The 27,727-nt window shown below is 52.2% G+C and overlaps 1 protein-coding gene across 8 annotated transcripts; it reads right to left on the reverse strand.

Annotated features, from left to right (window-relative positions):
• Nucleotides 1–26,978, reverse strand: LOC119930812 (maestro heat-like repeat-containing protein family member 7). Of its 8 annotated transcripts, none has more exons than XM_038749498.1 (25): nucleotides 26,943–26,978; nucleotides 26,267–26,365; nucleotides 24,746–25,038; nucleotides 24,421–24,566; nucleotides 23,106–23,170; nucleotides 22,414–22,533; nucleotides 21,645–21,724; nucleotides 21,109–21,241; nucleotides 20,575–20,661; nucleotides 19,540–19,644; nucleotides 19,288–19,423; nucleotides 15,898–16,007; nucleotides 14,334–14,483; nucleotides 12,683–12,837; nucleotides 12,001–12,142; nucleotides 11,632–11,807; nucleotides 10,031–10,168; nucleotides 9,320–9,434; nucleotides 8,628–8,768; nucleotides 7,586–7,762; nucleotides 6,277–6,435; nucleotides 5,242–5,412; nucleotides 2,677–2,779; nucleotides 876–935; nucleotides 1–252 (listed from the first exon to the last, which is right to left on the reverse strand). In XM_038749498.1, the coding sequence occupies exons 3-25, from the start codon at nucleotides 24,796–24,798 to the stop codon at nucleotides 110–112; spliced, it is 2,865 nt and encodes a 954-aa protein (XP_038605426.1). In that variant the 5' UTR covers nucleotides 24,799–25,038; nucleotides 26,267–26,365; nucleotides 26,943–26,978; the 3' UTR covers nucleotides 1–109. The 8 variants fall into 8 exon arrangements, with proteins under 8 accessions (XP_038605426.1, XP_038605427.1, XP_038605429.1 ...); XM_038749499.1 differs by lacking the exon at nucleotides 26,943–26,978 and adding an exon at nucleotides 26,910–26,939; XM_038749501.1 differs by lacking the exon at nucleotides 26,943–26,978 and adding an exon at nucleotides 25,985–26,075 and having other exon boundaries at nucleotides 24,746–24,868; nucleotides 26,267–26,454.
• Nucleotides 26,979–27,727: the final 749 nt, after the last annotated feature.

Here is a 27,727-nt window from a genome sequence, read left to right on the forward strand (position 1 = left end):
AGCTCTGCAACAATAAACATTTCACTGGCGATGTGTCTGAGGAGGAGGGAGCAGGACACCCCAGTCTCCAGGGCTGGGCCAGAGTGGACGTCCCAGGTGGCTCCCTCTTTCATGAAGGTCTCCTAAGGGAGAAGCCGCCGGCCAGTCCCCTGCAGCAGGGTGGCTGTTTCTCTCGGGCCTCCAGGATGAGGAGGGTCTGGGAGGCGAGGCAGCTGACTGCTAGATCGGGGTCTCCCTGCAGCCGTCGCAGAGCTGCGAGGCAAATAGTGGACTGGGTGACCCGGGGCGGGGGGGAGAGAGAGAGAGAGAGAGAAAGAAAAACACACGCACAGACACCTCCACTCCACCACAGTTTGACTTGCTAGAGCCCACCCCCGAAAAACAGTTGTCCCGAGCTGTCCAGCTCCAGGCTCTGCCCCACTCATGGAAGGTGCCCCCACCTCCTCATAGCCCCCTCCCCTCAGCTTGAGGAAGCAATGGCCCCGACGAAGAGGAAGAGCTGAGACAGGCGCCCACCTCCACAGGCCAAGGCCGCTACAATTCTGCGAGAGTGTAGAGTCAGGGGAGCAGAACAGACGGACCCCAAACTCGGCCCCCCCCAAACTCCCCCAGTTGTCCTGCCCCTCAATCCCCATCCCCCAAGCCTCCCAGTCCTCCAGGTCCCAAGTCCCCAGCCTTCCAATGCCCTAGTTCTCCAGGCCCCAACCCCCAAGCCACTGCTGATTTATCTCACGCTCTGCCTCAGCCCCACAGATGAAACATGTGTGACTGGCTGATCAGGCCCTTCCTCGTTCCCTGGCCCTCCTCCTCCCCATCCCTCCCTGGGCCTCCTTCCCTACAGTCCTGGGGGAGAAACCCCTGCCTGCCCTACTCACCCACGAAGACGCGCTCTAGCTCCCCTTCATCCTGGACGTCCAAGTGCCGGATCGTGAGACCTGTCCCGGTAACACCCCCAACCAAAACAGTCTTTTCCTCATGACAAAAGGACAGGCAGGACCTAGGTCTCTGCCCGCAGCACATTCCAAGGAGGACAAGGGTGAGGAGGAAGAGGAGACAGCTGTCCACTGAGAATTAGCACTTTGCCCCTCTGCTCCGATGGAGCTAATAATAATTATGGTACTTGTTAAGCACTTACTATGTGCCAAATACTGTCCTAAGGGCTAGAGCAAGTACAAGCTAATTGGATTGGACACAGACCCTGTCCCACATGGGGTTCACAGTCTTAATCCCCATTTTATAGCTGAGGTAACTGAGGCATAGAGAAGTGACTTGTCCAAGGTCACAAAACAGACTAGTGGCAGAGTCGGGATTAGAACTCAGGTCCTTCTGGCTCCCAGGCCTGTGTTCTGTTGACTAAGCCATGCTGCTTCTAATAGGGATGAATAAGGTGGAGTGGGGCCTGTGGGCGTTACTGGTGCCCCAAGTGATATCACCAATAGGCAGGGCAGAGGTAAACTGAGAAAATGCAGGCTAATGGCACCTCTTCCCTCAGGAACCTCCGCTGCCTTTCCTCAGCACCTCTTTCCCTGGCACAGCCCAGGTTGCCCGGGAACACTGGGATTTGGGCCATAGCAGCCCACCTCAGCCTCGGCAGAGTTTAGAGTGGGCGGGAGCTCTGAGGGCTTTGACCCTTTGATGAGCTGTGCGATTGCACCCTGAGGATCCCATCGGAGAGTGCTCTTTACGGCAGGACTTGGCGGACTCTGAGCTGGGTCTTTTGGGTTGTTTTCGTATTTTGATCATTTTATCTGTCCTTTCGTTTCTCTTCCCACCTTATTCTTAGACTATGAGTCCCTTCTGGGCAGGGGACCCTAACTACCTGTCCCCTGGTATCTTTACTCCAGTGCCTAGTAGAGTGTTCTGCATGCGATAGGTGCTTATTAAGGGCTATTATTGTGACTGCCTGGGAAGCAACATGGCTAGTGGTTAGAGCTCGGGCCTCAGTGTCAGAAGATCATAGGTTCTAATCCCGGCTCCACCATTTGTCTGCTCTGTGACCTTGGGCAAGTCATTTCACTTCTCTGTGCCTCAGTTACCTCATCTGAAATATGGGGATTAAGATTGTGAGCCCCATGTGGGACAGGGACTGTGTCCAACCCGATTTGCTCACATTTTAATATTATATTATATAATATTATTTATTACAATAATTATAGCAATTATTATGGCTCTAATCATAATTATTATAATGATTAGAGCCAAATCTTCTAGACTGTAAGCTCCTTAAGGGCAGGGATTGTATCTACCAACTTGAAGAAGCAGCGTGGCTCAGTGGAAAGAGCATGGGCTTTGGAGTCAGGGGTCATGGGTTCAAATCCCTGCTCCTTCAACTGTCTGCTGTGCGACTTTGGGCAAGTCACTTAACTTCTCTGTGCCTCAGTTACCTCATCTGAAAAATGAGGATTAAAACTGTGAGCCCCCGTGGGACACCCTGATCACCTTGTAACCTCCCCAGTGCTTAGAACAGTGCTTTGCACATAGTAAGCGCTTAACAAATACCATCATAATTATTATTATTATTAGATTGTAATTTTCCAAGTGCTTAGTCCAGTGCTCTGCCCACTATAAGCACTCAATAAATTCCATTGATTGATTGATGAGTGCCCAAATTCCCTCTGGGGTAGCCCAATCCTGCCTGGGGAAGAGGGGCATGTCTGAAGGGGATGAGGACTTTACCAACAAACCACACGGCCACCCGGCGGATCGAGGCCTGGGAGTGGGTGAAGAAGCCGAGAGTCTGGCTCAGGAACAGGCGGGCCGTCCTCTTCCCCTCCTCCAGCTGTGAACAGACAAGGCCGAGGCCCAGAGGACAAGGGATCCCCCTGGTCCCCTGATCCTCCAGAGAGCCCTCCTCCTTGTGACTGCAGAACACAGGCTGCTTCCATCATATTCCCCTTCCTCTCCATACAAGCAGCGAGCTCGCCGATCCGGGCGCTCAACATAGCCCCACTGGACCACTGGGTCAGCCTTCTCACTGGTCTCCCTGCCTCCAGCCTCCAGTCCCCACCTTCCAGGACTTGAAGAGAAAATTTCTTAAGGGAAGGAGCAGGCTTTCCATTGGTGCCTGAAGCAAGGGGGAGTGGAAGGGGGAAGCTAAGCAGGTTTTCCTGAGGAGGTGGGAATGGGGAGACGGATAGGAAGAAGATGATGGATAAGAAGAAGAAGATGCCTGCCTGCAGCCCCGGGGCCTCAGGGTGGAGTAAAATGGGAGAGTGGGGCTGTGGCTACTGCTGACCAAAGGAAGAGCAGGCAGCAAGGGCTGGGGGAGGGGCCAGGGGGTGGGACTGGGTCCAGCAGCCCCTCCAGAATCTGGAACCCACATGGTTAGGGCTGCATCCTCCCACCCCTTGCTGCTCTCACGGCTGCCCTAGAAAAAGGGTTCTAGGACTTTTCTTAATACTTTCAGCCAAGCTTCCCTCTCAATCAATCAATCAGTGGTATTTATTGAGCACTTACTGTGTTCAGAGCACTGTACTAAGCGCTTGGGAGAGTACACTACAACAGAACTAGCAGACATGTTCCCTGCCCATTATGGTCTTACTGCCTCTCCAGTCCACCCTTCCCTCTTCTGCCGGGTTGCTTTTCTAAAAAGTCATTCTGCACAAGTCTCTCCACTTAATCAACGGTATATTTTGAGTGAGCTAATGTTAACCTTCTCACAGTACCTCGACCTCGTCTATCTCGCTGCTGACCTCTTGCCCACATGCTGCCTCTGACCTGCAATGCCTTCCCTCCTCATATCCAACAGACAATTACTCTCCTCCTCTCGAAGCCTTACTGAAGGCACATCTCTAGGAGGCCTTCCCTGACTAAATCCTCTTTTCCTTCTCTTCAACTCCCTTCTGTGTCACCCTGACTTGCTCCCTTTATTCACCCCCCTCCCAGCCCCACAGCACTTATGTACATACCTGTAACTTATATTAATATCTGTCTCCCCCTCTAGACTGTAAGCTCACTGAGGGCAGGAAATGTGTTATTTTGTAATAATAATAATGATATTTGTTAAGTGCTTACTATGTGCAAAGCACTGTTCTAAGCTCCGGGGAGGTTACAAGGTGATCAGGTTGTCCCACGGGGGGCTCACAGTTTTCATCCCCATTTTACAGATGAGGTAACTGAGGCACAGAGAAGTTAAGTGACTTGCCCAAAGTCACACAGCTGACAGTTGGCAGAGCCGGGATTTGAACCCATGACCTCTGACTCCAAAGCCCATGCTCTTTCCACTGAGGCACGCTGCTTCTCTACCAAACACTTAGTGCAGTACTTTGAACACAGTAAGTTCTCAGTAAATACAATTGATTGACTGATTGCGTGCCTATTGCAGGCAAAGCAATCTAATAAAGACTTGGGAGGTACAATAGTGAGAGTAAAGACCTGGTCCCCGCCTTCAAGGAGGTGAGATGTAGCAGAGGAGACAGAAACTAAAATAAATTACAGGCAGAAGGGAGAAGGAAACAGTGAAAGCACTGAGCCAGTGGTTAAGTGAGTGGGTCTGTAGGATAGGCATGGGGCCATCGGAGGCCTTGAGGACCTAAGTGCCAAGGTGGTGTAGAAGTGCTGAAGTGGAAGTTATGGAGACATAATCTGGGGAGACTAGAAATCATTCAGTGAAGGCCTACTGGAGATGTGCTTTCAAGAGAACTTTGAGGGTGGGAACAGCAGTGATCTGCCCAGTGTTAAGGGGAAGTTCTACTCAGAGGGGAAGGGCATCAACTGGAAGGTGGGAGAGGTGAGGACGAGGCACAGTGAGCAGTCTGGTTCGAGAGGAATGAAGAGTGAGAGCTGTGGTGTAGTGGGAGAAGAGTATCTAGGAAGGAGGGAGAAAGCTGACTGAATGTCTCTTAGAGCCGAGGGTCAAGAAATAGGCAATCATTGGAGGTTTCTGAGGAGTGGGGAGTTGTGGGCACAGTGGCACATTAAAAAAGTGATCCAGGTATCATCATCATCACTAATGGCATTTATTGAGTGCAGGCTGTGTGCAAGAGCACTGAGCAAAGCGCTTGAGCAGTGGAGTGAAGCATGGACTGAAGAGGGGAGAGACTGGAGGCAAGGAGGTCAGACAGGAGGCAGGATTTGGTGACAGACTGGATGTGGGGACTGATGAGAGCTGGCAGTGGGATTTGGGGTTCAGTGAATGAAGGCCTGCCTTGGCCATATGCCACCCTGCCTTTCCTTCAAAAGAACCCTGCCCTCGGTCTGCCCTGCTGCCCTGCAGTACAGACGGATGGCAGACAGACTTACCAGGGACTCACTGACTCTCCACACGGCTCCCTGGGCCGACACCTGGGTCAGCACCCGCCTGAGCTTCGCCCAAAACAGCACATCTGCGATGTGGAGGAGGGCCAGCCTACACTCCTGGAGGACAGAAAGAGCAGGGGAGGGGTTCCCACACAGATGGGATGGGGCCACAAACTGGAGAACCACAAATATGGTTAAACGCTGAGAGCTGCAAGGAAGAATGACAGAAAAGAAAAACAGCTCGAAGGAGAGCAGCAGGTGTCCCAGTAAGGCAGGCCAGAAAAATTCCCAGATTGCCACAGGGCCTAAGCCCCTGGGGTAGCTCCCTGGGATGTCGGTGGACACTCAAAACTTTAAGCTGGAAGGGGCATTGAGAGGGCATTTGGTCCAGCCCTCTGCCTCCAGGCTGATGAATGCCTGAATGACCCAGAGTGGACGGACTTAGGAGAGGGTGGGAGGTGGAGTTCAGTGCCATCACTATTCCCTTCCCTGATTCCAGGAAATGATCTCCCTGACAGACATGGGTAAGTGTCCAGTTGGCCCTGGGAGAGTCCAACCCTGAGCAGGGGGCTGGGATGGAATCAGTTAGCCCAGCCTTGGGGTTTCCCCTGAGGCCGACGTGCAGAGATTTCATCTGTAGATTCTCCCAGCCCCTGACTTCTCCTTCTTCCATGTCCTGGTCCCCTCCCTCTCTCCTTTCTCCTCTTCTTCCTCCACCTCTTTCTTCTCCTCCTTCTCCTCTTTCAGCTAATTCCAAGGTCCTGCTGCTTCACTGGTTGCCAGCACCCCACCAGGAAGGGGAGAGAAAGCGAAGTGGCCTTTGCCCCACGGCTTTTTCAGTGTCTGGAGGAGGAGGTGGTGGGTGGGGAGAAAGTGGTAAGGCAGGATTGGACAGATTGGGGCCTGTTTCCCTGTTTGCATTGAGCCTTCTCTGTCCCTTCCCACAGACGATGGATCCAGCTGAGAGAGTCGGTGGGCCGGCTGGCTGGTAGGGGGGCCGGCGGGTAGGTGGAGGTGGTCCCACCACCGGGGTCTTACCTGAGCCACACACACATTCTCATCCTCCAGGTGGAGAACCAGGGGCACCAGGCTGCTGAGGACCTGCCGTCGCAGTCGTGGCTCCAAATAGAGACCCCTCAGCCGTTCCATGAGAGCCCCAAAGGTCTCAATGGCTGTTAGGCGCAGATCCTCTGATTCCTGCATGGGGCAGCCACCCGTGGGGGCAGAGGCAGAGTGAGGGAGATAGAGAGGGGAAAGGAGAAGAGAGAGAGGGGCAGGGAAAGGAGAGGAATAGATGGAAAGACAGGGAGGGAGAGGGAGGGAAGGAGGGAGAGAGAGGAGAAGGTGTGGAGAGGGAGAGAAGGTGAGGGAGGGGGAGGAAGGAAGAGAGAAGGACAGTAAAGGGAAGGGGAGATGGAGTAGGAGGGATGGGGAGGAGGGAGGAAGAGGGAGGGAAAGGAGGAAAAGGAAGTATAGAGAAAGAGAGATGAGGGGGGAAAGGGATGAAGAGGGAAAGAGCACAAGGGAGAGAGAGGACAGGAAGGGGAAAAGGAGTTGAGTGGGAGTGTTGGGGAGGAGGGTTGGGAAAGGGAAAGGAATAGGAGGAAATGGAGAGGAGGGAAGGAGGGAGACAGCCCCTCTTTTCCTCTGCTCCTCCTCCCCTCCCCATCATCCCTACTCCCTCCCTCTGCTTTACCCCCATCCCATCCCACAGCACTTGTGTATATTTGTGTATATTTATTGTTCTATTTATTTTATTAATGATGTATATATATATATATATATATATATATATGTACACATAATTCTATTTATTTAGATGCTATTGTCTGTCTCCCCCTTCTAGACTGTGAGCCCGTTGTTGGGTAGGGATTGTCTCTTATCTGTTGTCAAATTGTACTTTCCAAGTGCTTAGTACAGTGCTCTGCACACAGTAAGTGCTCAATAAATATGATTGAATGAATGAATGAATAAATGAAAGGAAAGGGAGGAAAGAAGGAAAAGGAAAAAAGGGAAGGATAAGGAAAAAGACATGAGAAGGAAGGGAAATGGATGAAAAGGGAGAAGTGCAGGGAGTAAAAGAGAGGGAGGGGTGGGAGAAAGAACTCCTATCTATAAACTACTTCATTGTCTATCACCCCGCTAAAATGTAAGCTCCTGTGGACAGGGATTTACACCTACTAACTTTACAGTATTCTCCCAAGCACTTAGAATAGTGCTCTGCACACAGTAAGCACACAGTAAATACTTTTGATTGATCCACTGATCCTCCCTCCCTCCCATGAGGCCTTTGATCCACCCAGCCTCTACTCCCAACCCAACCCTGCTCCAGTCTCCCCTGACTTACACCGTCGAAGAAGGGGTGCAGGGCGACGGCGATCTCCAGAGTGCGCAGGGCCCGGCCGCGAGGGTCGGCCACGCGGATGATGTGTCTGAGCACTGCCAAGGCTTCCCGTGTGGTGGTCTCCGGGTTGGAGTAGCAGCAGCTCAACACCACAGGCTGCAGCTCCAGGAGGTAGCCCTCCTGAGGAGAGCCAAGGGCTGGAGTTGGGGTGGGGGGAGGGGCTGTGCGACCCCTAAGGGTATTTGTGCATTTGGCTGAGGGCTCGTGGGGCTGTCCATGGTTCTCTGGGGAGCTGGAGAGTAGGAGCAACTTCCCCTCCTACCCCCATCTTGCCCCATGTTGCCAACCTCCCAGAAACCTATGACCCAGGAACCCCTTCCCACAGTCAGCAGATCCCCACAGTCACACCACCCAGGACTCCAGCAGCCCCCTTCCACAGCCAGCAGACCCCCAGGACACACCACCCTGGGCCCTGGCAGTCCCCTCCTACAGCCAGCAGACCCCCATGGAAACCCTCTAAACTGTAAGCTCACTGTGGGCAGGGAATGTGTCTACCAACTCTGTTGTATTGTACTTTCCTAAGCACTTAGTACAGCGCTCTGCACACAGTAAGCTCTCTCCAGATATCGATGATGACGATGATGATGAATCCATCCAGGGCACTGACAGCCCCCTCCTGCAGCCAGCGGACCCCCACAGACACCTCACCCAGGGCTCTGGGCCCCGGCAGCCTGAGCCAGATCCAGCCTGAGCCCAACCCATGGAATCGTTTCACTCTAAGAGAAAGGGCAAGGGTTGCTGGGGAGCTGGGGAGCCAGGCATCACTCCTCTGTCAGGGGTTTCCCTTCATTCCCATATCCCCACATCCAACTAAAAGATGGGAAACCTAAGGGGGATATTCAGGTGCTCAGGGCCACTTGTGGTGGCAGCCCCAGGCTGAGGGTCCCTGTCCTTAGAGCCCACCCCCTCCTTCCCCCAACAGGAGGGTCCCAGGGGAGGCAACTCTGCCGGACAACTGTCTGAGATGCCAGTCTGTCAGCCTCACCGTATTTTGGTGCAGGCCCAGATTCGCCATGGCCCGCAGCGTCAGCTGGTGGATGGCAGGGTCTCTGGCCTCCATCCAGCTCTCGATCAAGCCGATGATGGACTCGTCCACCAAGGCCGCCAAGTCCGAACTCTGAAGAAGCTGCCGAAGGTCAGAGGCAGAGGGTAGCTGGGAGACTAGGGAACGGGGAGGACTGGACAGCAGGGGGTCCTGGGGCAGGGAGGCAGGCTGGCCCATAGCCACCTGTTACTGCCCAGGAGTCTTCTTGGCTACGCCTGGGCTGAGCCCAGACTGAAAGACCTCACCCTTCTCTAAGGAACACATGCAGCAGAACGTAGTGGAGAAAGCCTGAGACTGGAAGTCAGGAGACCCGGGATCTAGTCCCTGCTGGGTGACCTTGGGTAAGTCAGTGAAGCTCTCTGGGCCTCAATTTCCTTGTCTGTAAAATGAGGAGAGCAATACCTGCCTCTGGAGGATTTGGTGAGCATATGATGAAGAGAAGGGATGTGAAAATGCTTTGAAAAAGCAGAATTACCAAATCTCTCTTCCTCCTGGAGCAGAGGGTTGGGGACCCCTGGATATGTCCCTTGGAGACACTCACACGGCCGCTAGGTCACCCCTGAGGGATCCAGAAAGAGAAGCTGCCCCCCACCACCCCAGTACCCACCCCCACCTGCCAGCGGTGCCCTGACCTCAGTGAAGAAGGTCATGGTGGGGACCAGGCTCTCGTGACTCCCCTCCTGCAGGATCTGGAAGAGGAGCCTGAAGAGGGATGGATTGTATCGGGGATTCTTCTCCACCATGGACCTGCTGGGCGGAGAGGGACTGTCAGGCCCCTGATGGGGGGAGGGCTCCTCCAAGAGGGAAGGGTTGCTGGCCCCAGGCCCTGACCCTTGGAAGCCCAGTTGCCCCAGAGGAGAGGCTGACATCAGGGGAAGCCCTGGGGAAGCTTTAGGGAACGTCTAGGGGTTCCTGAGGGTCTCAGGGAGGCTAGAGGGAGGGCTGACCCTAGCTGAAGATGCCCAAGGGGTAGGGACGGCACCAGGGCTCCACCCCAGAGTGGAGTTTGTTGGGCTGGACATATCCAGGTCAGGCTGGGGACGTTTGCAGGACAGACCTAGGACAGATCCAGGGCAGACCCAGGACCCATTCAGGGAAGGCATGGAAGACCTAAAACAGACCCGAGACAGATTCTGGACAACAAGGACAGACCCAGGACAGACCTTGGACAGATCCAGGACACCCAGAACAAACCCAGACCAGAGACCAGGACAGTACTAGGACAGACCCAGAGCAGACCAGGTCAGACTACCACAGTGCAGCCTTTGTAGAAACCCTCACCAAGTGCTGGCCTACCCTGGAGGACAAGCTCAATCTGAGCCTGGCAGAGCCAACACGCTGACCTGCCCAGGAGTGAGATGCCTTTCAAGTGGCTCTGGCGGCTGGATAGCAGGTTCCAGCCCCCATGCAGCTGGACGTAGGTCACCTGGTCGCCATTGCCGACACAACGAATCAAAGTCTTCAGGACCTGCAGGGTGCAGCTGGACAGGAGCGAGAGGAGGGTCGTCTTTCAGGAAAGGGCCTGGCTGAGGCCTGGGGAAGACAGAAGGGCATGGGCCCAGGAAGCCCAATTTCTTCTGGCCAGTCAGCCTGCCAGTGGTCTGCCCTGAGAGCTTCCGGCTGCCCGGCCCTGCACAGAACCTGGGGAGTGGCATAGGAATGAGGTCTGGTGGCAGAGGACTGGAGAAGACACCAGTAGGTGCTCAACTTTGGTTGATTGACTGATCAACCGAAAGACCCAGTGCCCAGTGTCCTTGGGCCTAACAGTTGGGGAAGTCAGGATACTCTCTCTGTCTCTCTCTCTCTCTCTCTCTCTGTCTCTCTGTCTCTGTCTCTCTCTCTCTCTCTGTCTCTGTCTCTCTCTCTCTCTCTCTCTCCCTCTCTCCCTCACTTTTTCTGCTGAGTATCAGAGGAAGGAGATATCTCCAGATTACCCCTAAGGAACTAACAGTCTACTGGGAGAGCCAGGAAAGCCACACCTCCACACACACATAAAACTCAAGTGACCAAAGCCAAGCAACCCCATACAGAGACTGCAATAAGGGCTAAGGAGCCCATGAAATAATTTCAGTGACTAAAGAGAGTGGTGGAGCTAAAACCAGAGGAGTAGCGTGGCTCAGTGGAAAGAGCACAGGCTTTGGAGTCAGAGGTCATGGGTTCAAATCCTGGCTCCACCAATTGTCAGCTTTGTAACTTTGGGCAAGTCACTTAACTTCTCTGTGCCTCAGTTACCTCATCTGTAAAATGGGGATTAAGACTGTGAGCCCCCCGTGGGACAACCAGATCACCTTGTAGCCTCCCCAGCGGTTAGAACAGTGCTTTGCACATAGTAAGCACTTAATAAATGCCATTAAAAAAACTGAGAAGGCTTCAGGGAAGAGGACATTTTCAGTGGAGTTTTGCAATGTTGGAGGAGAGGGTTCGGAGAAGAGGATGGGGGAAGAAACTCCGGAGGGTGGGAGGGTGGCCTGAGAGATGACTTGAAGGCCAGGGAGCCTCGTGGGAATGGAGAGGCCAAGTCAGGAAAGAAGGGATGGGGAGAGCCAGGCAGGTGGACAAGTGGAGCCAGAAGCTGGAGCTTTTGAGTCTGGGGTCAATTCAAGTACCACCTGGAAGCCCCTGCTGGGAACTGAGGTGGGAAAGGGGCTACCTTATAGAGAAGCATAGAGAAGTATAAAGAAGCAGTGAGGCTCAATGGAAAGAGCACAGGCTTTGGAGTCAGTGGTCATGGGTTCAAATCCCGACTCAGCCAATTGTCATCTGTGTGACTTTGGGCAAGTCACTTAACTTCTCATGGCTTCAGTTACCTCATCTGTAAAATGGGGATTGACTGTGAGCCCCCCGTGGGACAACCTGTTCACCTTGTATCACTGCCCCCCCAGGGCTTAGAACAGTGCTCTGCACATAGTAAACGCTTAATAAATACCATTATTATTATTATTACCTCATGAGCTCCAGGCTGGCAGGCTCTCCCTGCTGCTCCTGGGACTTCTCACTGTTCTCGCTGGCCACCAGGAAGGACAGCTGGGAGATGAGGGCCACCAGCAGGGTTGGGTAGAAGGCAGGCACCTCCCGGCGGCAGCCAACCTGCAGCAACAGCTTGGACAGGGCTCCAGTAGCCTGGAGAGGGGGAGACAGTGTCTGTGGCTTCAAGCACCCTTGCCCCGGGCCCCCTGTCCAGAGTCCTGCATCTTTGGATCAGAGCTCTGATGGGTGGGGGATTGGAGCCAGGAACTATAAGGGGAGGAAAGTCAGGGTCTCTGCCTCCCCATCCCCAACTCTGCCCCAGGACCATGTCAGAAGTTCCCCGTACCTGTATGGTGGTCAGCTGGAGCGGCTCTCCAGAGTCCCCTTCTCCCTTCTCATGGGCCTGGGCTGTCCACAGTTTCTTCTTCAGAACACTCAGGACCTCCTGGTTTGTCTTTGCATTTGATGCCAGGATCCTCCATAGCTCCCTGCCGACCCAACACCCGCCCAAGGAGTCTGGTCACCTCCCCGCCCCTGGCTCTGTGCACCAAAGGGAGCAAAGACCCTTGCCTCAGTGGCCCTGGGTCCCCCTCCCCATGGGCCCTTTTCCGCGAGGAAGAGGAGGGATGATGGAGAAAAGAGGGGGCTGGGTGGCAGAAGATGGGGAAGGAGATAAATGGAAGATGGAAGAGGAGAGATGAAGTGGGAGGCCAAAGGAGGGATGATGGAAGGAGAAGGAGGGATGATGAAGGAGGCAGAAGAAGGAGGGAGGATATGATGGAAGGGAGAGGAGGAAAAAAGGTGGAAGAGGGATGATAGAGGAGGAAAAAGGAGAAATTTTGGTGGAAGGAGAAGGGATGCTGGAAGAGGAAAAGAAGGGATATGATGGTGGAAGAAGGAGAAGGAGGAGTGATGGAGAATTGAGGACAAGGGAGGAAAGATGCTAAGTGGGGGGAGGAGGAGACTGAGGAAAAGGGTGACAGAGAGAAAGAAAAGGCATAGCATGGGCTGGTAGGGATGGGCCTTACTGTTCATCCAAGTCCTGGTATTCCATTAGGGTCCAGATAACTCCTTCTGGGTGCCTCTGAGTCAGCAAATGAAAAATCTTCTGCATATCCTTCTGGATCCAGGGAAAGCTGATATTCTGCAGGTGAGCATTAATGGCTCGGACCAACTCTGGCACCTGGGAGGGAGCAGAGTTGGTGGTCAGAACTGTGTGTTCAGGATGGATGTGTATGGATGAATGGATGGATGGGTGGGTGGATGAATGAATGGGTGGGTGGGTAAGTGGACGGGGAATGGATAGATGGAAAGATGGGTGGGTGTGTGGATGATTGGATGAATGGATTGATGGGTGGATGGATGGATGGGTGAATGGGGTCCCTCCCTAAAAGGTCACTCATTCCCTGTTTCCAGTTAGCCCTCTGATAAGAACAAGGGTCACCAGTCACCCAACCATTGTCTTGGAAACTCGTACCACCAAAGATTGTTCCCTTTAGGGCCAAGGAAGTATCTTCTATGGAGCTCTATTCTAAGCCAATCCTCCCTTCCCCAACCCCACTGCCTATCTTCAGTGACAGCTCCAGTTCTGTCTGGAGGCAGAGGACTGGACCTTGAAATTTCCAACCAGTCATCTGATTCAGTAATGAATAATAATAATAATGATAATAATGGCATTTGTTAAGCTCTTACTATGTGCAAAGCACTGTTCTAAGCACTGGGGAGGATACAAGGTGATCAGGTTGTCCCACGTTGGGCTCCCAGTCTTAATCCCCATTTTCCAGATGAGGTAACTGAGGCCCAGAGAAGTTCATTCATTCATTCATTCAATCATATTTATTGAGCACTTACTGTGTGCATAGCACTGCACTAAGTGCTTGGGAAGTACAAGTTGGCAACATCTAGAGACAGTCCCTACCCAACAGTGGGCTCACAGTCTAGAAGGGGGAGACAGAGAACAAAACAAAACATATTAACAAAATAAAATAAATAGAATATGTACAAGTAAAATAAATAAATAAATAGAGTAATAAATATGTACAAACATATATACATACATACAGGTGCTGTGGGGAAGGGAAGGAGGTAAGGCAGGGGGACGGAGGGGGGAGGGGGAGAGGAAGGAGGGGGCTCATTCTGGGAAGGCCTCCAGAAGTGAAGTGACTTGCCTAAAGTCACATAGCTGACAATTGGCAGAGCTAGGATTTGAACCCATGACCTCTGACTCCAAAGCCCGGGCTCTTTCCACTGAGCCAGGCTGATCACACTGATCACAGGAATGCTCTTCCTGTAATGTAATTTTATCTCGTTCTGTCCTCAGGAGAGATGGAGAACAGGGAGGTTGTTGTGGTGGGGGTCCCTGGTATATCCACCCCTCAAGAGGATTTTTCAATCAATTAGTGTTATTAATAAATAACGCTCAATAGAGTACCTACTGTGTTCAGAGCACTATACTAAGCTCTTGGGAAGTACAGTAGAGTTAGTAGACATGATCGCTGTTCTCAAGGAACTGAGAGTCTAGTGGGAGAGGTGGATACTAAGATATATTACAGATAGTGGGGGAGAAGGAAATAGGGATATGGATTTGAGTCAGTTCTGAAGTCCCAGGTTATGAAGAAGGCTACCGAGGCCCCTCTCGGTCTTCTCTTTGTCTTCCAGGCTAACGAGTTCCAGTCTTACCTTCCCGATTCTGGGTAGCGGTGGCTTCAGCACCACATGCAGGATCATGTCGGCCACCCAGCTGTTGTGTCGGCTGGCGTCTGTCATGCTTTCTGTGACTACAAGAATCATATCTGCCCTCTCCTCTGGGCTCAGGAATTTCTGAAAGAGCTGAAGGAATGCCTCCCGGTGTCTGTACCCCCTCCCCCAACACCACACCCTCCTCTCCTGCACCCCCAGGGCCAGGAACCAGCAGGACCACAGGTCCTTGGCAAACAGGGAACCCAAGACCCCAGGTTCTGGCCCTGGACCACCCTGAAAGCATTTATTCATTCACCCAATCAATCAAAGCTACTGACTGAGCGTTAACTGTGTGCAGAGCACTGTATTAGTTACTTGGGAGAATACCATAGAGTAAGTCGACATGATTCTTACCCTCAAGGAGCTTGTAATCATGTGGGATAGATGGATATTAAAATAACTAGTCACTTGGGAGAATACCATAGAGTAAGTCGACATGATTCTTGCCCTCAAGGAGCTTGTAATCATGTGGGATAGATGGATATTAAAATAACTAGTCACTTGGGAGACTACCATAGAGTAAGTAGACATGATTCTTGCCTTCAAGGAGCTTGTAATCATGTGGGATAGAGGGATATTAAAATAAGCTACAGAGAGTGAAGGCACCGAGTAGGAACTGGACTAAAGAGCTGTGGAGGTGAGATGGGATAAGTCCCCAGGTCTAGATGAGATGCAGAGGGAGGAAGAATAAGGTGGGGAGGAGAGAGGTTAGTCAGGGAAGGCCTCTTGGAGAAGATGAGATTGTAGGAGGGCTTTGAAGATGGAGAGAGGGATGGTGTTTTGGATATAAAGGGGGAGGGAGTTCCTGATAGGAAGGTGGGAGGGAGGGAAGGGGGGTGGGAGGGGAAGGAGGGAGGAAGAGAAGGATGGGGGAAGAGTGAGGGTGGGAGGGAGGAAGGTCAGATGAAGTCAGGCTGCTCTTGCTGGCTCCCCATAAGAAGCTCTCTCTCACCAAAGACCCCGGTGGTCTCAGCCTTAGCAAGCACAAGGGTGGGAGAGGGATCAAAAGGTCTGCATTGTCGTGTCTCCCCTCACCAGCCTACACACTACACACCACACACATCCACAGATGGAGAGAATCTCCAAACCCCCAAATCTTGAGATTTCTGGATTGGACAAGAGGAGGCCTCCTGGTCCCCTGACATCAAATCTGATGAGGGGAAGAGAGCAAGGAAGGGAAGGGGAGAGGAGGGAGAAGAGCCGAAGGCAGGGAGGAACAAAGAGAAGGAAAGGGAGGAAGAAGGGGAAAACAGGGTGAGGAAGTGGGGGACATGGAGAGAAAGTAGAGAGTGGAAGAAGAAAGGGAGGCGTAAACTGTAAGCTCTAGACTGCAAGCTTGTTGTGGGCAGGGAATATGTCTGTTATATTGTACTCTCCCAAGTGCTTAATACAGTGCTCTGCACATAGAAAGCACTCAATAAATACAATTGACTGACTGATAGATGCAGAGGAAGGAAGGATATTAGGGACCAAGGAGAGAGGAAGAGCCCAAAGCCAGGGTTACCAGGACAACATCTTCTGTGTTGGAGAACCAATCGGAGTGGAGGTTCTTCTGGAACTCACAGTCTCTCATGACTCTCCAGTGGTCTATCCGCTTGGTCTTCAGAGACTTATCTGAAACAACAAAGCAGCCCTGGAGGGTCTGGCTGCAGGCTTCCCTCAGTCGAGGCAGGGGGAAGAGATAGACAGATGGACGGACAATTAGATGGGCAGCCAACCAACTGACTCCTTTCAGCCTCTGGTCAAGGAGCATCTAGAACAGGCACTGCCTACACAGGATAGTTTCCCCCAGCCCCATCCAACCCCAGTTATGAAGGGAAGAGTTTGGGTTATGTAACATATAATAAAAAAAGGAGCAATTGCTTGAGCCCCAGTCGGGCAAATGTGGAAGGGATGAAGGTTGAGGAGGGAGAGGGAAGTGGGGAAGAGAGAGAGAAATAAAGAGAAGCAGCGTGGCTCAGTGGAAAGAGCCCGGGCTTGGGAGTCAGAGGTCATGGGTTCAAACCCCGGCTCTGCCAATTGTCAGCTTTGTGACTTTGGGCAAGTCACTTAACTTATTTGGGCCTCAGTTACCTCATCTGTAAAATGGGGATTAAGACAGTAAGCAATCCATGAGACAACCTGATCACCTTGTAACCTCCCCAGTGCTTAGAGCAGTGCTTTGCACATAGTGAGCACTTAATAAATGCCATCATTAAATGAGCCCAGACCCTGTTCTCCTAGGTGAACAGAGTCTGGAGAAAACAGATGGAAGGCAGGTAGGAGTGCAACTGGATTTTGGCTTTTTGTTTTAAATGGTATTGTTAAGCTCCTACTACATGTCAGATACTGTACTAAGTGCTGGGGTAGATACAAGCTAATCAGGTTGGACACGGTCCATGATCCATGTGGAACTCACAACCCTAATCCCTGTTTTACAGAAGAGGAAGCTGAGGCACAAAGAAGTTATACGGCTGCATAGAAATCTATTGTGGATAATGCTGTGGGAGAAACAGCATGGCATAGTGGATAGATCATGGGCCTGGGAGTAAGAAGGTTCTGGGTTCTAATCCCAGCTCTACTGCTTGTCTGTTGTGTGACCTTGGCCAAGTCATTTCACTTCTCTGTGTCTCAGTTCCCTCATCTGTAAAATGGGGATTGAGACTGTGTACCCCACATGGGACAGGGACTGTGTCCAACCTGATTTGCTTGTATCTACCTCAGTGTTAAGTACAGTGCCTGGTACATAGTAAGTGCTTAACAAATACTACAATTATTATCATTATTATTATTAGTCCATAGTAGGAATGGTAGTACTAATAATAATACTAAAAATCACAATTATTTTTACTGTGGTATTTGTAAAGTAGGTAACAATGAGCCAAGCACTGTACTGTGGGCTGAGGAAAATACAAAATAATCAGGTCAGACACAGTTGCTGTCCTACATAGGGTTCACAGTCGAAGGGGGAAGGGGAAGACAAGTATTTCATCCCCGTTTTACAGAAGAGGAAACTGAGGCTCAGAGTAGTAATTGTGACTTGCCCAAGGTAATATAGTAGGCTTGGGTAAGTCACTTCACTTTTCTGTGCTTTAGTTCCCTCATCTGTAAAATGGGGATTGAGAATGTGAGCCCCAAAAGGGACAGAGACTGTGTTCAACCTGATTTGCTTGTATCCACCCCAGCGCTTAGTACTGTGCCTGGCACATAGTTAAGCACTTAACAAATTCCATAATAATAATAATAACAACAAGTAGGCACATGGAAGAACCGGGATTAGAACCTAGGTCTCCTCTCCTGAATGGTAGAATTTGAGTTTGTCCTGAGTGCAGCGCATTGGTGTCAAGTGCTTGGGAAAATACAAGAGAAGCATGGGGCATGTTCCCTACCTTAAAGGGGCTTACACTATATGGGGAAGAAAGACAGACAACATATTTATAAATAATATTTGCTAAGCACTTACTATGTGCCAAATATAGAACTAAGTGCTGGGCTAGACACCAAGACCATCAGGTTCCATATGGGACTCAGGCTAAGAAGGAGGTTAAGCAGGCACTGAATCCCCATATTGCAGATGAGGGAACAGAGGCACAGTGAAGCTAAGTGACTTGCCCAAGGTCACACAGCAGGTAAGAGGTGGAGCTGGGATTAGAAACCAGGTCCTCTGACTCTGAGGTTTCTACTCATTCCCCTAGGCCACACTGCTTCATGAAGGGGAGGGAGTTCCAGGGCAGAGGGAGGATGTGGGCAAGGGGTTGGCAGCGAGATAGACGAGATTGAGGTACGCGATAGAGGAGCAAAGCGTGCAGGCTAGGTTGAAATAGGAAATCAGAGAAGTAAGATAGGAGGGGGAGTGCTGATTGACTGCATTAATGGCGGGGTAAAGAGTTTCTGTTTGATGCAGAGGGCAACCACTAAATGTTCTTGAGGAATGGGGAGACATGAACAGAATGAGTCTTCTGCATCACTTATGTATTTGGATCTGTACCCTTTAAGCACTTGGTATTCTTTCCACCCTCAGCCCCAGAGCACTTTTTGTACATATCCATAATTTATTTCAATGTCTCTCTCCTGCTCTAGGCTATAAGCTTCTTGTGAGCAGGGATCATGTGCACCAACTCCATTGTATTGTAATAATAATAGCAATGATGGCATTTATTAAGTGCTTACTATGTGCAAACCACTGTTCTAAGTTCTGGGGAGGTAACAAGGTGATCAGGTTGTCCCACGGGGGGCTCACAGTTTAAATCCCCATTTTACAGTTGAGGTAACTGGGGCACAGAGAAGTTAAGTGACTTGTCCAAAGTCACACAGCTGACAGTTGGCAGAGCTGGGATTTGAACCCATGACCTCTTTCCATTGAGCCACGCTGCTTCTCTACTCTACTTCTAGACTGTGAGCCCACTGTTGGATAGGGACCGTCTCTCTATGTTGCCAACTTGTACTTCCCAAGTGCTTAGTACAGTGCTCTGCACACAGTAAGCGCTCAATAAATACAATTGAATGAATGAATGAATGAATGACTCCAAAGCGCAGGCCCTTTCCCCTGAGCCATACTGCTATTGTACTTACCCAAGTGCTTAACATAGTGCTCCTCACACAGTGAGCACTCAACAAATACCATTCTTTGATTGATTCTTACGATTTTTTAAAAAATCTGCCTCACTGGGGGCTTCCACCCATATAGGGCAAGAACCAGGTAGGGCACCCAAGTGCCCCACCCAGAACCTGAGACTGGGGTTGCCCATGCCCCTAGGAGTGATCCCAAGCTGGCACAAAAGGGTGTGGAGGACACAGAGGGGGAAAGGGCAGAGGATGGTGGAGTGGATGGGAATGGGGGTCGGGGTGGGGCTCTCTGGGCCAGGCCAGACTACCAGACTCCCTGCCATAGGAGGAGGGGGAAAGCTTCACTTACACCGCTGCCTGGTGATGATGCTGAAGAAATAACTCAGTGCTTGGGAAGACCACAAGCAGATCTCCTGGCTCAGGTCTATGCAGCAAAGACTGAGGGAGCCCGTCAGCTTCCCGGCCATGCTGAACAAGTCCATGTGCTGCTCCAGAAAGAGTAGGCTTGTTCACCTTCTCCCTCTCCCCTCACCCCAACCCACCTTCCTGGGGAGGCCCGGCTCCGGTCCAGGCAGAGCGGGGCCCCGTGCCCAGCACTCACCTTCAGCACAGGGTAATGGTCGACAAATTTCAGCATTTGGGCGAGGGTGCCCACAGCTCGGGCTCGCTCATGGACCTTATCAGAGGTCAACCAGGGCAGGGTGACCTAGGAAGAGAGGCTGAGGGATAAGGGGCCCTGCCAGCCAGTCAGTCTGTCAGTCAGTGAATCATATTTACTGAGCGCTTACTGTGTGCAGAGCACTGTACTAAGGGCTTGGGAGAGTACAATATAACAATATAATAGACACTGCCTGCTCACAACAAGCTTACAGTCTACCTCAAGGAGGAAGTGGCCCTGTTGCCTTCAGCTTCTTGGGCCTGGAAGTGAGGACTAAGCCTGAATGTTGACTATTGGTCTGCTTTTCTCCCTCATCTCACCCATACTGTTCCTCCTCCTCCTCCTCCTCTTCTTTTTCCTCTTCAATTCATCAATCAATCAATAGTATTTGTTGAGTGCTTATTGTGTGCTGGAAACTGTACAAGGTGCTTGGGTGAGAACAATAGAGTAGGCCAATCAACGAATCATATTTATTAAATGCTTACTGTATGCAGAACACCATACTAAACAGGAGAGTACAATATAAAAAAGGTATTAGGCACATTCTCACAGTTTAGAGGGAAAGGAAGGCATTAAAATGTATTACTATTAGGGGACTGAAAGAGTTTGAAGGAACATGTACTTAAGTGCTCTGAAGATGGGGATGGGATGAGTATCAAGTGCTAAAGGGATATAGATCCAAGTTTTGAGGTGACCTCAGAAGGGAGTGAGGGAGTAAGTAGGGGAAATGAGGGCTCAGTGAGGGAAAGCCACTTGGAGGAGATGTGATTTTGGTAGGGATTTGGAGCCTTCCCATCTGTAGTGACTGCAGAGTGATTCTCTAGGCAATGGATGACCCTCTGTGGGCCTTCAAGTTGGTTTAGAGCCTGGGCTGCAGGCCCAGCATCCTGTGCCCCTTGCTCCCCAAGCCCCCTGCTCCCTAGTGCCCTGCCTATCCCAGTCCCACCCCCCTTACTAGCCCACCCTCAACCGACAGACCTCCACAATGTCCTGCACCACGAGCATGTTCAGTTTCGAATTCTCCTCCAACAGAGCATTCAGCAGTGTACTCAGAGCATTCACAGTCTGGTGGGAAGAGTGAGCAGATCAGGACCCGGCCCCGACCCCCCCGAGGGCACCAGCTGGAAGCTGGCCCAAACTCACCAATACCCAGATTTTATCCCCTCAGAGGCCCCTCTCAACCTACCCCTGCTCCTGCCTCCCCCAACCCGCTACCTGGGTCCCAGACCCCAACTGGCAAACAGTGCTGCCTCTTCCCCTGAAGGGACAACAGCAGGGGTATCCAGACAGTGAGATAGCACTGTATCACATGCATCACTCTGGGCATGCGGTGTAATATGATGACATCAGAGGTTCCATCTTGCAGGAATCCATTAAGTTCCCTCATTCTGGTGGACACAGGCCCTCCTTCAGCACTCTCCCAGGGTCCCGGGCCTTTGGGATCCAGTGCTCAGGAGCAGCAGGCAGGGCCCCTGCCCCCTAGAGCCCCAGATGGCCAGAAGCAGAGATTACCTGTATGTACAGAGCACTGGGGCCCATGGGTTCGGGGCACAGCAGAATGATGCAGGGCAGAGAAAGCAGACTGCCAATGCTCACTTGGATCAGGCTCTGTTTCTGGAGGGGGTTCAGGCCAGGCTTCACCTGACTGGGCAGGGAGGACAAGGGAGGGGAGAGAAAGAGAGGAGATGGGGAAACAAAGAGGGGGGAAGGAGAGACAAGGAAGGGAGAGGGGGAAGACAGGAGGAGGAGGGGGAGGGAGGAGAAGAGAAGGGGGAAGGAGGCGGGGAAGAGGAGAAAGGGGACTGTTGGATTGACTCCCAGTGGGTCTGGTACTGGGGCATGATGGGATAAAGTCTCTGGTTGGGAGCTGGAGCCCCTGACCAGGTTAGACATGTTGGCGCAGGGCAGACCCCAAGTGTCTGAGCCAGGATAGCATGCTGAACCACACCCCATTTGCCCAAGGGATCCTCAACCCCTGGAGTACCAAGTCCCGCCACCCCCCCCCCCCCACCCCCGCCCCAGGCTTGGGCCCAGGGGAGGGTGGATACCTGAGATCAGCAATGCAAAGCAAAGTTTGTGGTAGCACCGGGCTGGGCAGAAAGTTATCCATCTCTTGCAGGATCAGAGCCTGGGGCATCCGAAGGATGAGAAGGAAGATGGGAAGGAGGAGGAAGAGGGTCAGTGGGAGCACAGGCCTCCTGAGCCCAAGCCCTCCCCTGCAGCTTCCCAGTGGGACCAGGTGGAGGGTGCCACCATAATAATAATAATAATGATGGTATTTGTTAAGCGCTTACTATGTTCAAAGCACTGTTCTAAGCTCTTGGGGGAATACAAGGTAATCAGGTTATCCCACGTGGGGCTCACAGTCTTAATCTCCATTTTACAGATGAGGTAACTGAGGCACAGAGAAGTTCAGTGACTTGCCCAAAGTCAGACAGTAGATAAATGGCAGAGCCGGGATTAGAACCCATGACTTCTGACTCCCAAGCTCGGGCTCTTTCCATGGAGCCATGCTGCTTCTCTAAGCACCATGGCACACCAACTCCACAGGACTGGAACAAAATGGGTTCTGGGAGTGGGAGGTGGGAGGGCATCATGGCCCATGTCCTCCCCCAGCCTCTGGACTAGACCCTTATCTGCCCTGTGGAGGCAGCAGAAAGGGCAGGAGGAGCACCACTCAGAAAGATTGCTTTTAAGAGCCAGAATCCTCCCAGGCACCCACTCCTCCCTCCTGTCCCTCCTTCCCCGTGCTCCCTCTCCCTCCCCTTCTCACTCTCCCCCAAGTCCCCCTCCCTCCCGATCCATCCTCCCACAAACCTGAAGTGTCTGGACCAGAACCTCTTTACTGCAGAAGCTCTCGAGATGGCCCTGGATGACTCCCTCTTCCTGGCACAAGAGGCTGACTGACTTCAGGAAACCGAGTTTGCTGGTTTCATCCTAGGAAACAACCCACAGATTTCCCCATCCATCCATCCTGGCCTCTCTCCTCCCCGTCTCCAGGCCCGCAGCAGGGGCTACCTATTACACACACTCACAGAGCTGGGCACTGGCCAGCACATGGTCAAGGCAGGGTTGTTCTTCATCCAGCTCAGCGTCCTGGGGACAGAGGCCCAAGACTCCTCCACTCCCATTATTAAAACTTTCTCAAGAACCCTAGAGAATAGAGTCGAACTAGGCCAAACCCAGACCTTCCCAGAAACTCTAAGCACCAGCCCAAAGGATTAGAGGAGAGAGTTGGAGCTAAATAAACCGACTGATAAGTTTTATTGTCTCCTAAGATCTTCAGTACCAAGGATGCCCCAGTCCAGCCCACATCCACAGGGGCTCCTCAGACAGGGTGCAGACACTTCGGGGGAGCACCAGGAGGGATCCATGTAAACCCAAGCCCAGAGGACTATAGGAAATGACATTCCCAAGGGCCTTAAGTTAGGGTTTTAGAAGGGTTGCCCGGGGTGGGAACGAACCATTCAAGAAGCCACCACCAGTCCTGCCCTGCAGGACAGCTCTACCTGATTCTCAGACTTGAGAAAGGTCTCGATGAAGTCCAACGCTGCCTTCTCTTCTGAGGATAACTCTGGGAAGTGAGTGGCGAGAATTGTGTTCTGAGCAAAGCAGGGTCCAGAGGGCACCTCCCAGGGTATAGAGCAGTCACCTTCCCCTCCTTTGCCCCTGATGCTGCAGTCGCAGAGCACAAGGCAGAGCCCAGAGGACATTTGTACATCTGGACATTTGGCCAGTGGCCTGAAAGGGGAGTGCTCCAGCGAGTTTGTGAGGGTGTAGATGACCTCTGGCCAGTCCTCAACCTCTACCACACCCCAGAAAACTCCACCCACAGATGAGCAGCAGACACTTATCTGAGCAGCTAGACAGAGGCAGTCTGAAGCTACTGGGCCATGCCAAGGTGTGGAGTGCACTCCCGCCCCCCAGCCACGATCACACCCAACGCTGGGCATACCCCACAGTTGTCCTAACCCCTGCCCAGGGGGTGGACTGAGGAAGAAGGGGAGAAAACAGACACACTTCTTCCCCTCCTGCTTTACTAATGTAAGGAAAGAGGGGTCATGGAGAACACAGCTCCCCTGGATCTTTGCATTTGTCATCATCATCATCATCATCAATCATATTTATTGAGCGCTTACTATGTGCAGAGCAATGTACTAAGCGCTTGGGAAGTACAAATTGGCAACATATAGAGACAGTCTCTACCCAACAGTGGGCTCACAGTCTAAAAGGGGAAGACAGAGAACAAAACCAAACATACTAACAAAATAAAATAAATAGAATAGATATGTACAAGAAAAATAAATAAATAAATAAATTTGTCATCTTCCCAACCTTTGCTGCCACCATCAGGAAGTGAAATTGGGGACACTACTGCCCCTTCCCCATGAGGATGGCATCTGGGTTAACAGCCTGGCCCTCCTCACCTCAGGTCAACCTGGACCAAAATCCCCTCTGCTCTAGCTGCTCGCTAGTCTCTGTGCCTCTCTCTCTCTCGGGGGCGGTGGCAAGTCCTCAGGACTCCAGCCTATCCCTTTGGCCAGCCCACTCCTGGACACCCTGGGAGGCCTGGCTTCAGAAAGGGCAATAGGGGAGAGGAGCATCAGGGAGGTGGGGAGGAGGGAGCGAGGAAGAAGTGGCCAGAGGCAGATGGAGGACCAGAAAGACAGGAGACATCTTCAGGTCCCGGGAGTGGGAGCGGCCCTAGAAGGTCCCCAGTAGAGCTAAGGAAGGCCTAGGGACTTGCCCCTCAGATACCACCCATCGAATGTTACCTCCCAGCTGCCGTGTCTGGCACTGCCCCAGCCTCACCAGGCTGCTCACCAGGGCTGAAGGTCTGAGAGTCATCCAAGATGGTGGGAGTCGGCTGGGCTGGTTCCTCTGGCTGATCTACGCTGGGGGCTGGTGGGTCGGCCTCCTCAGAGGACCCGGGCTCTGACCTCACCTGGGGAGCCCCCACTACCAGCTCTCTGTAATGACAGCAGGGCAAAGCCCAATTAGGACGGTGGGCTGAGCCCAAGTCCAACTCCCACTCCAGGCCCCCGGACCACCGGACCCCAGCTGAGCTGTAAGAGAGGGACTCCAGTGCGAGGGAAGAGAGGGTCTCATTGTGAAGGGAGGGGCCCCAGAAACTATCGACTCGACTCACATCTCCGGGGACATGGAGTCCGGGTCATCTTCTGCCCCGGAGGCATCTGCCATTCTGCCCCAGTGAGAGGCCCAGCAGGAGTCCTGGTAGCTTACACCTCTCTCCCTGGGGTCCCAGCTCCACCTTGGGGACAGAGAGTGGATGGGTGGGGAAGGTGGCTGAGCAGGCTCAGGATGGAGGTGATCCTTTTCCTGTCACGTTTCAGGAAATTCCTGGGATGAAATATTCAGAATCCTTTGGTGGCACTGGCACCCTCTCTGCTAACTTGGATATCCGCCTCTGTGGGGTCTATCCTGTGTTTGGGGAGAGCAGAGAGACACAGAGCTAGAAGGGCCTGGGAAAGATCATTTCATCCATCTCCCTACCTCAAGGCAGGGCTATATCCAAATAATAATAATGATGGAATTTATTAAGCACTTACTATGTGCAAAGCACTGTTCTAAGCACTAGGGTGGTTACAAGGTGATCAGGTTGTCCCACAGGGGGCTCACAGTCTTAATCCCCATTTTACAGATGAGGTAACTGAGGCCCAGAGAAGTTAAGTGACTTGCCCAAAGTCACACAGCTGACAATTGGTGGAGCCGGGATTTGAACCCATGACTTCTGACTCCAAAGCCCATGCTCTTTCCACTGAGTCATGCTGCTTCTCTGAATCTTATCCAAACTTGCCCAAGGACAGCTGAAAAAATCTGGTTCAGCAATGGCCAAGCCTATACTCCCTGACCTCCTGTCTCTGGATCTGAGTGAACTGTCTGTTTCTATCTATTTAATAATAATAGTAATAATAATAATAATAATTGTAGTATTTGTTAAGCACTTACTGTGAGCCACACACTGTACTAAGCTCTGGGATAGATAGAAGATAAACAGGTCCCACATGGGGCTAACATTCTAAGTAGGAGGGATCACAGATACTGAATCCCCATTTTGCAGATGAGGGTACTGAGGCACAGAGAAGTTAAGTGACTTGCCTAAAGTCACACAGCAGATACGTGGAGGACCCAGGATTAGAATCCAGGTCCTCCGACTCCCAGATCCATGATCTTTCCATTAGGCCAAGCTGAATCTCCAAATAAAACTTAAGGAGCATGGGGTAGGATTGAAGGGGAGAGAATTTCTTATTACAGTTTTTCTGGGTAATCAGACTGAAGTGCTTGGTTTTGGTAAAACTTATATAGAATTGAAGATGGTCTTTCTGTCCGGGCTTCCCAGGAACAGGGTCTGGGAAGGCCAGCCCACCTTCACTCCAGCTGGTGGTCCCTTCCTGGCAGGACGGGAAGATTGGCAGTTATCGGTTTGCTGGAGCTGGGTGGGCAGCCGAAGGTGGCATCTGGCACCAGAAAGAATTGTTGTGGCCTGGAGCCAAGGGTCAGGTGAAGCAACAGAGCCTCTACTGCCAGAAACAATTGGGTTTCTAGAGGAGTGGCAAGTAGAGCCTCAATTCCCCATTCGCTGATGCCTGACGTCTCCCTTTAGGCCCCGGACGCATCGGAAGACGAGTCATTTGCCACCCTCACTCACCTGTTCCAGCGTGTCACACACACCCTTGTTGGTCAGGAAATTCTTGCTGGCGTCCACTCCAAGTCACTACTGCTGCAGCTTGAGGCTAGAGTCCTCAGCCTGATTCAGGTGGAGGGGAGACCAGCTACTTGCCCTCCTCATTCCCAAACCTTGAAAATGCCACCCTGAAGACCACCTGGCACCTCTCTACGTAGCTTCTAACCCTGCCACACAGCCAAAGCAAAAAACCATGCCAAGGGTTACAGGCCTCTAGAGGGGTGATCTCAGGGGACCCTAAGCTTCTGCTCCCAACCCTCCCTGGCCTGAGCACCGGTCACTCAGAGTCACCTCTGGAGCCCCAGCCTCCTGACCATGGGGACCGTCATTCATGATTTAAAGTGCCCAAGCGGTGGCAGAGAGGGGAGTGGGCCCTGGCTAAAAGGTAGGAGAGGGTGGTGGGGGTGGGCAGAGGAGGCATATGGGCCAAGAGGAGATGTGGTCTCAGTGTGAGATGGGGGAAGGAAATAGATATACAGTTGTCACTGAAACTCAGGAAGCCCAGGACACCACTTCCACCTGTCTCCCTCCTCCCTGACCCCCCAACAAGCCAGCCCGAGAACAAAAAGTGAGGGACATAGATCATCATCCCAAGCACGAAACCCACGGGGCCGTTTGTAGATTTTCACGAGTTTCCCACCAGTCTAAACAGCTTCCATGCACTGGCCTGTCTCCGCCGCACAGACTTCTGGGATACGGCCGTTCTCCCAGCTGAAGGCTGCCTCCCAGGATCACCATGGAAACAGGGCTCCCAACAGATCCTTGGCCCTTCCATTTCCCTGATAACCTTTCAGCCAGAAACCCGGCTTCAGGCTGAGGGCCAGCAGGGAGTTGGACCTTCCAGGGTTTAGCTCCGACTCTGGGCAGAGGAGGAGAGATGTGGGGGACCAGGCCCTAGCTGTCACCCTAGACTGGTCCTGCCATGAGTCCAACACCCAAGGATGCAGCGCAAGAAGTCATTTCCTGGGGCCAGCCTGCCCAACTATCCTCATTTGGCCAGTGGTTTGATGGTGGCAGGGGGGAGCCGCCAGCCAGCAGGGAGCACGCAGGCCCACTTTAAGCACTACCGTGTCAAAAGCAAATGGCCCAGGTGGATCAGCCTGAATGCCGGGGATCCCGTAAGGCCAAGTGCAGGGGTTAAGGAGGGTGCGGTCCCTGAAGCAACCGCCTACCTGGGCAGGGGACAGGAGAGAGGCGACTTTTTAAATGGCAAACTGGTTTATTTAGAGCCCTCACTGCCTCACTGGAAAACATTTTACAAGGTCTTTAGTCTTGTGGAAAACCAGGTGGGAAGGGGGAGGAGAAGCAATGAGGTCAAGTGCAAAAAGCACAGGCCTTGGAATCCGCGGACCTGGGGTTTTCATATTAATTTATTTTTTAATGATATGTGTTAATAGTACTATGCGTCAGGCACTGTATTAAGTG

The sequence above is a fragment of the Tachyglossus aculeatus genome, chromosome 7 (genome assembly GCF_015852505.1).
Source record: "Tachyglossus aculeatus isolate mTacAcu1 chromosome 7, mTacAcu1.pri, whole genome shotgun sequence".
Lineage (NCBI taxonomy): Eukaryota > Metazoa > Chordata > Mammalia > Monotremata > Tachyglossidae > Tachyglossus > Tachyglossus aculeatus.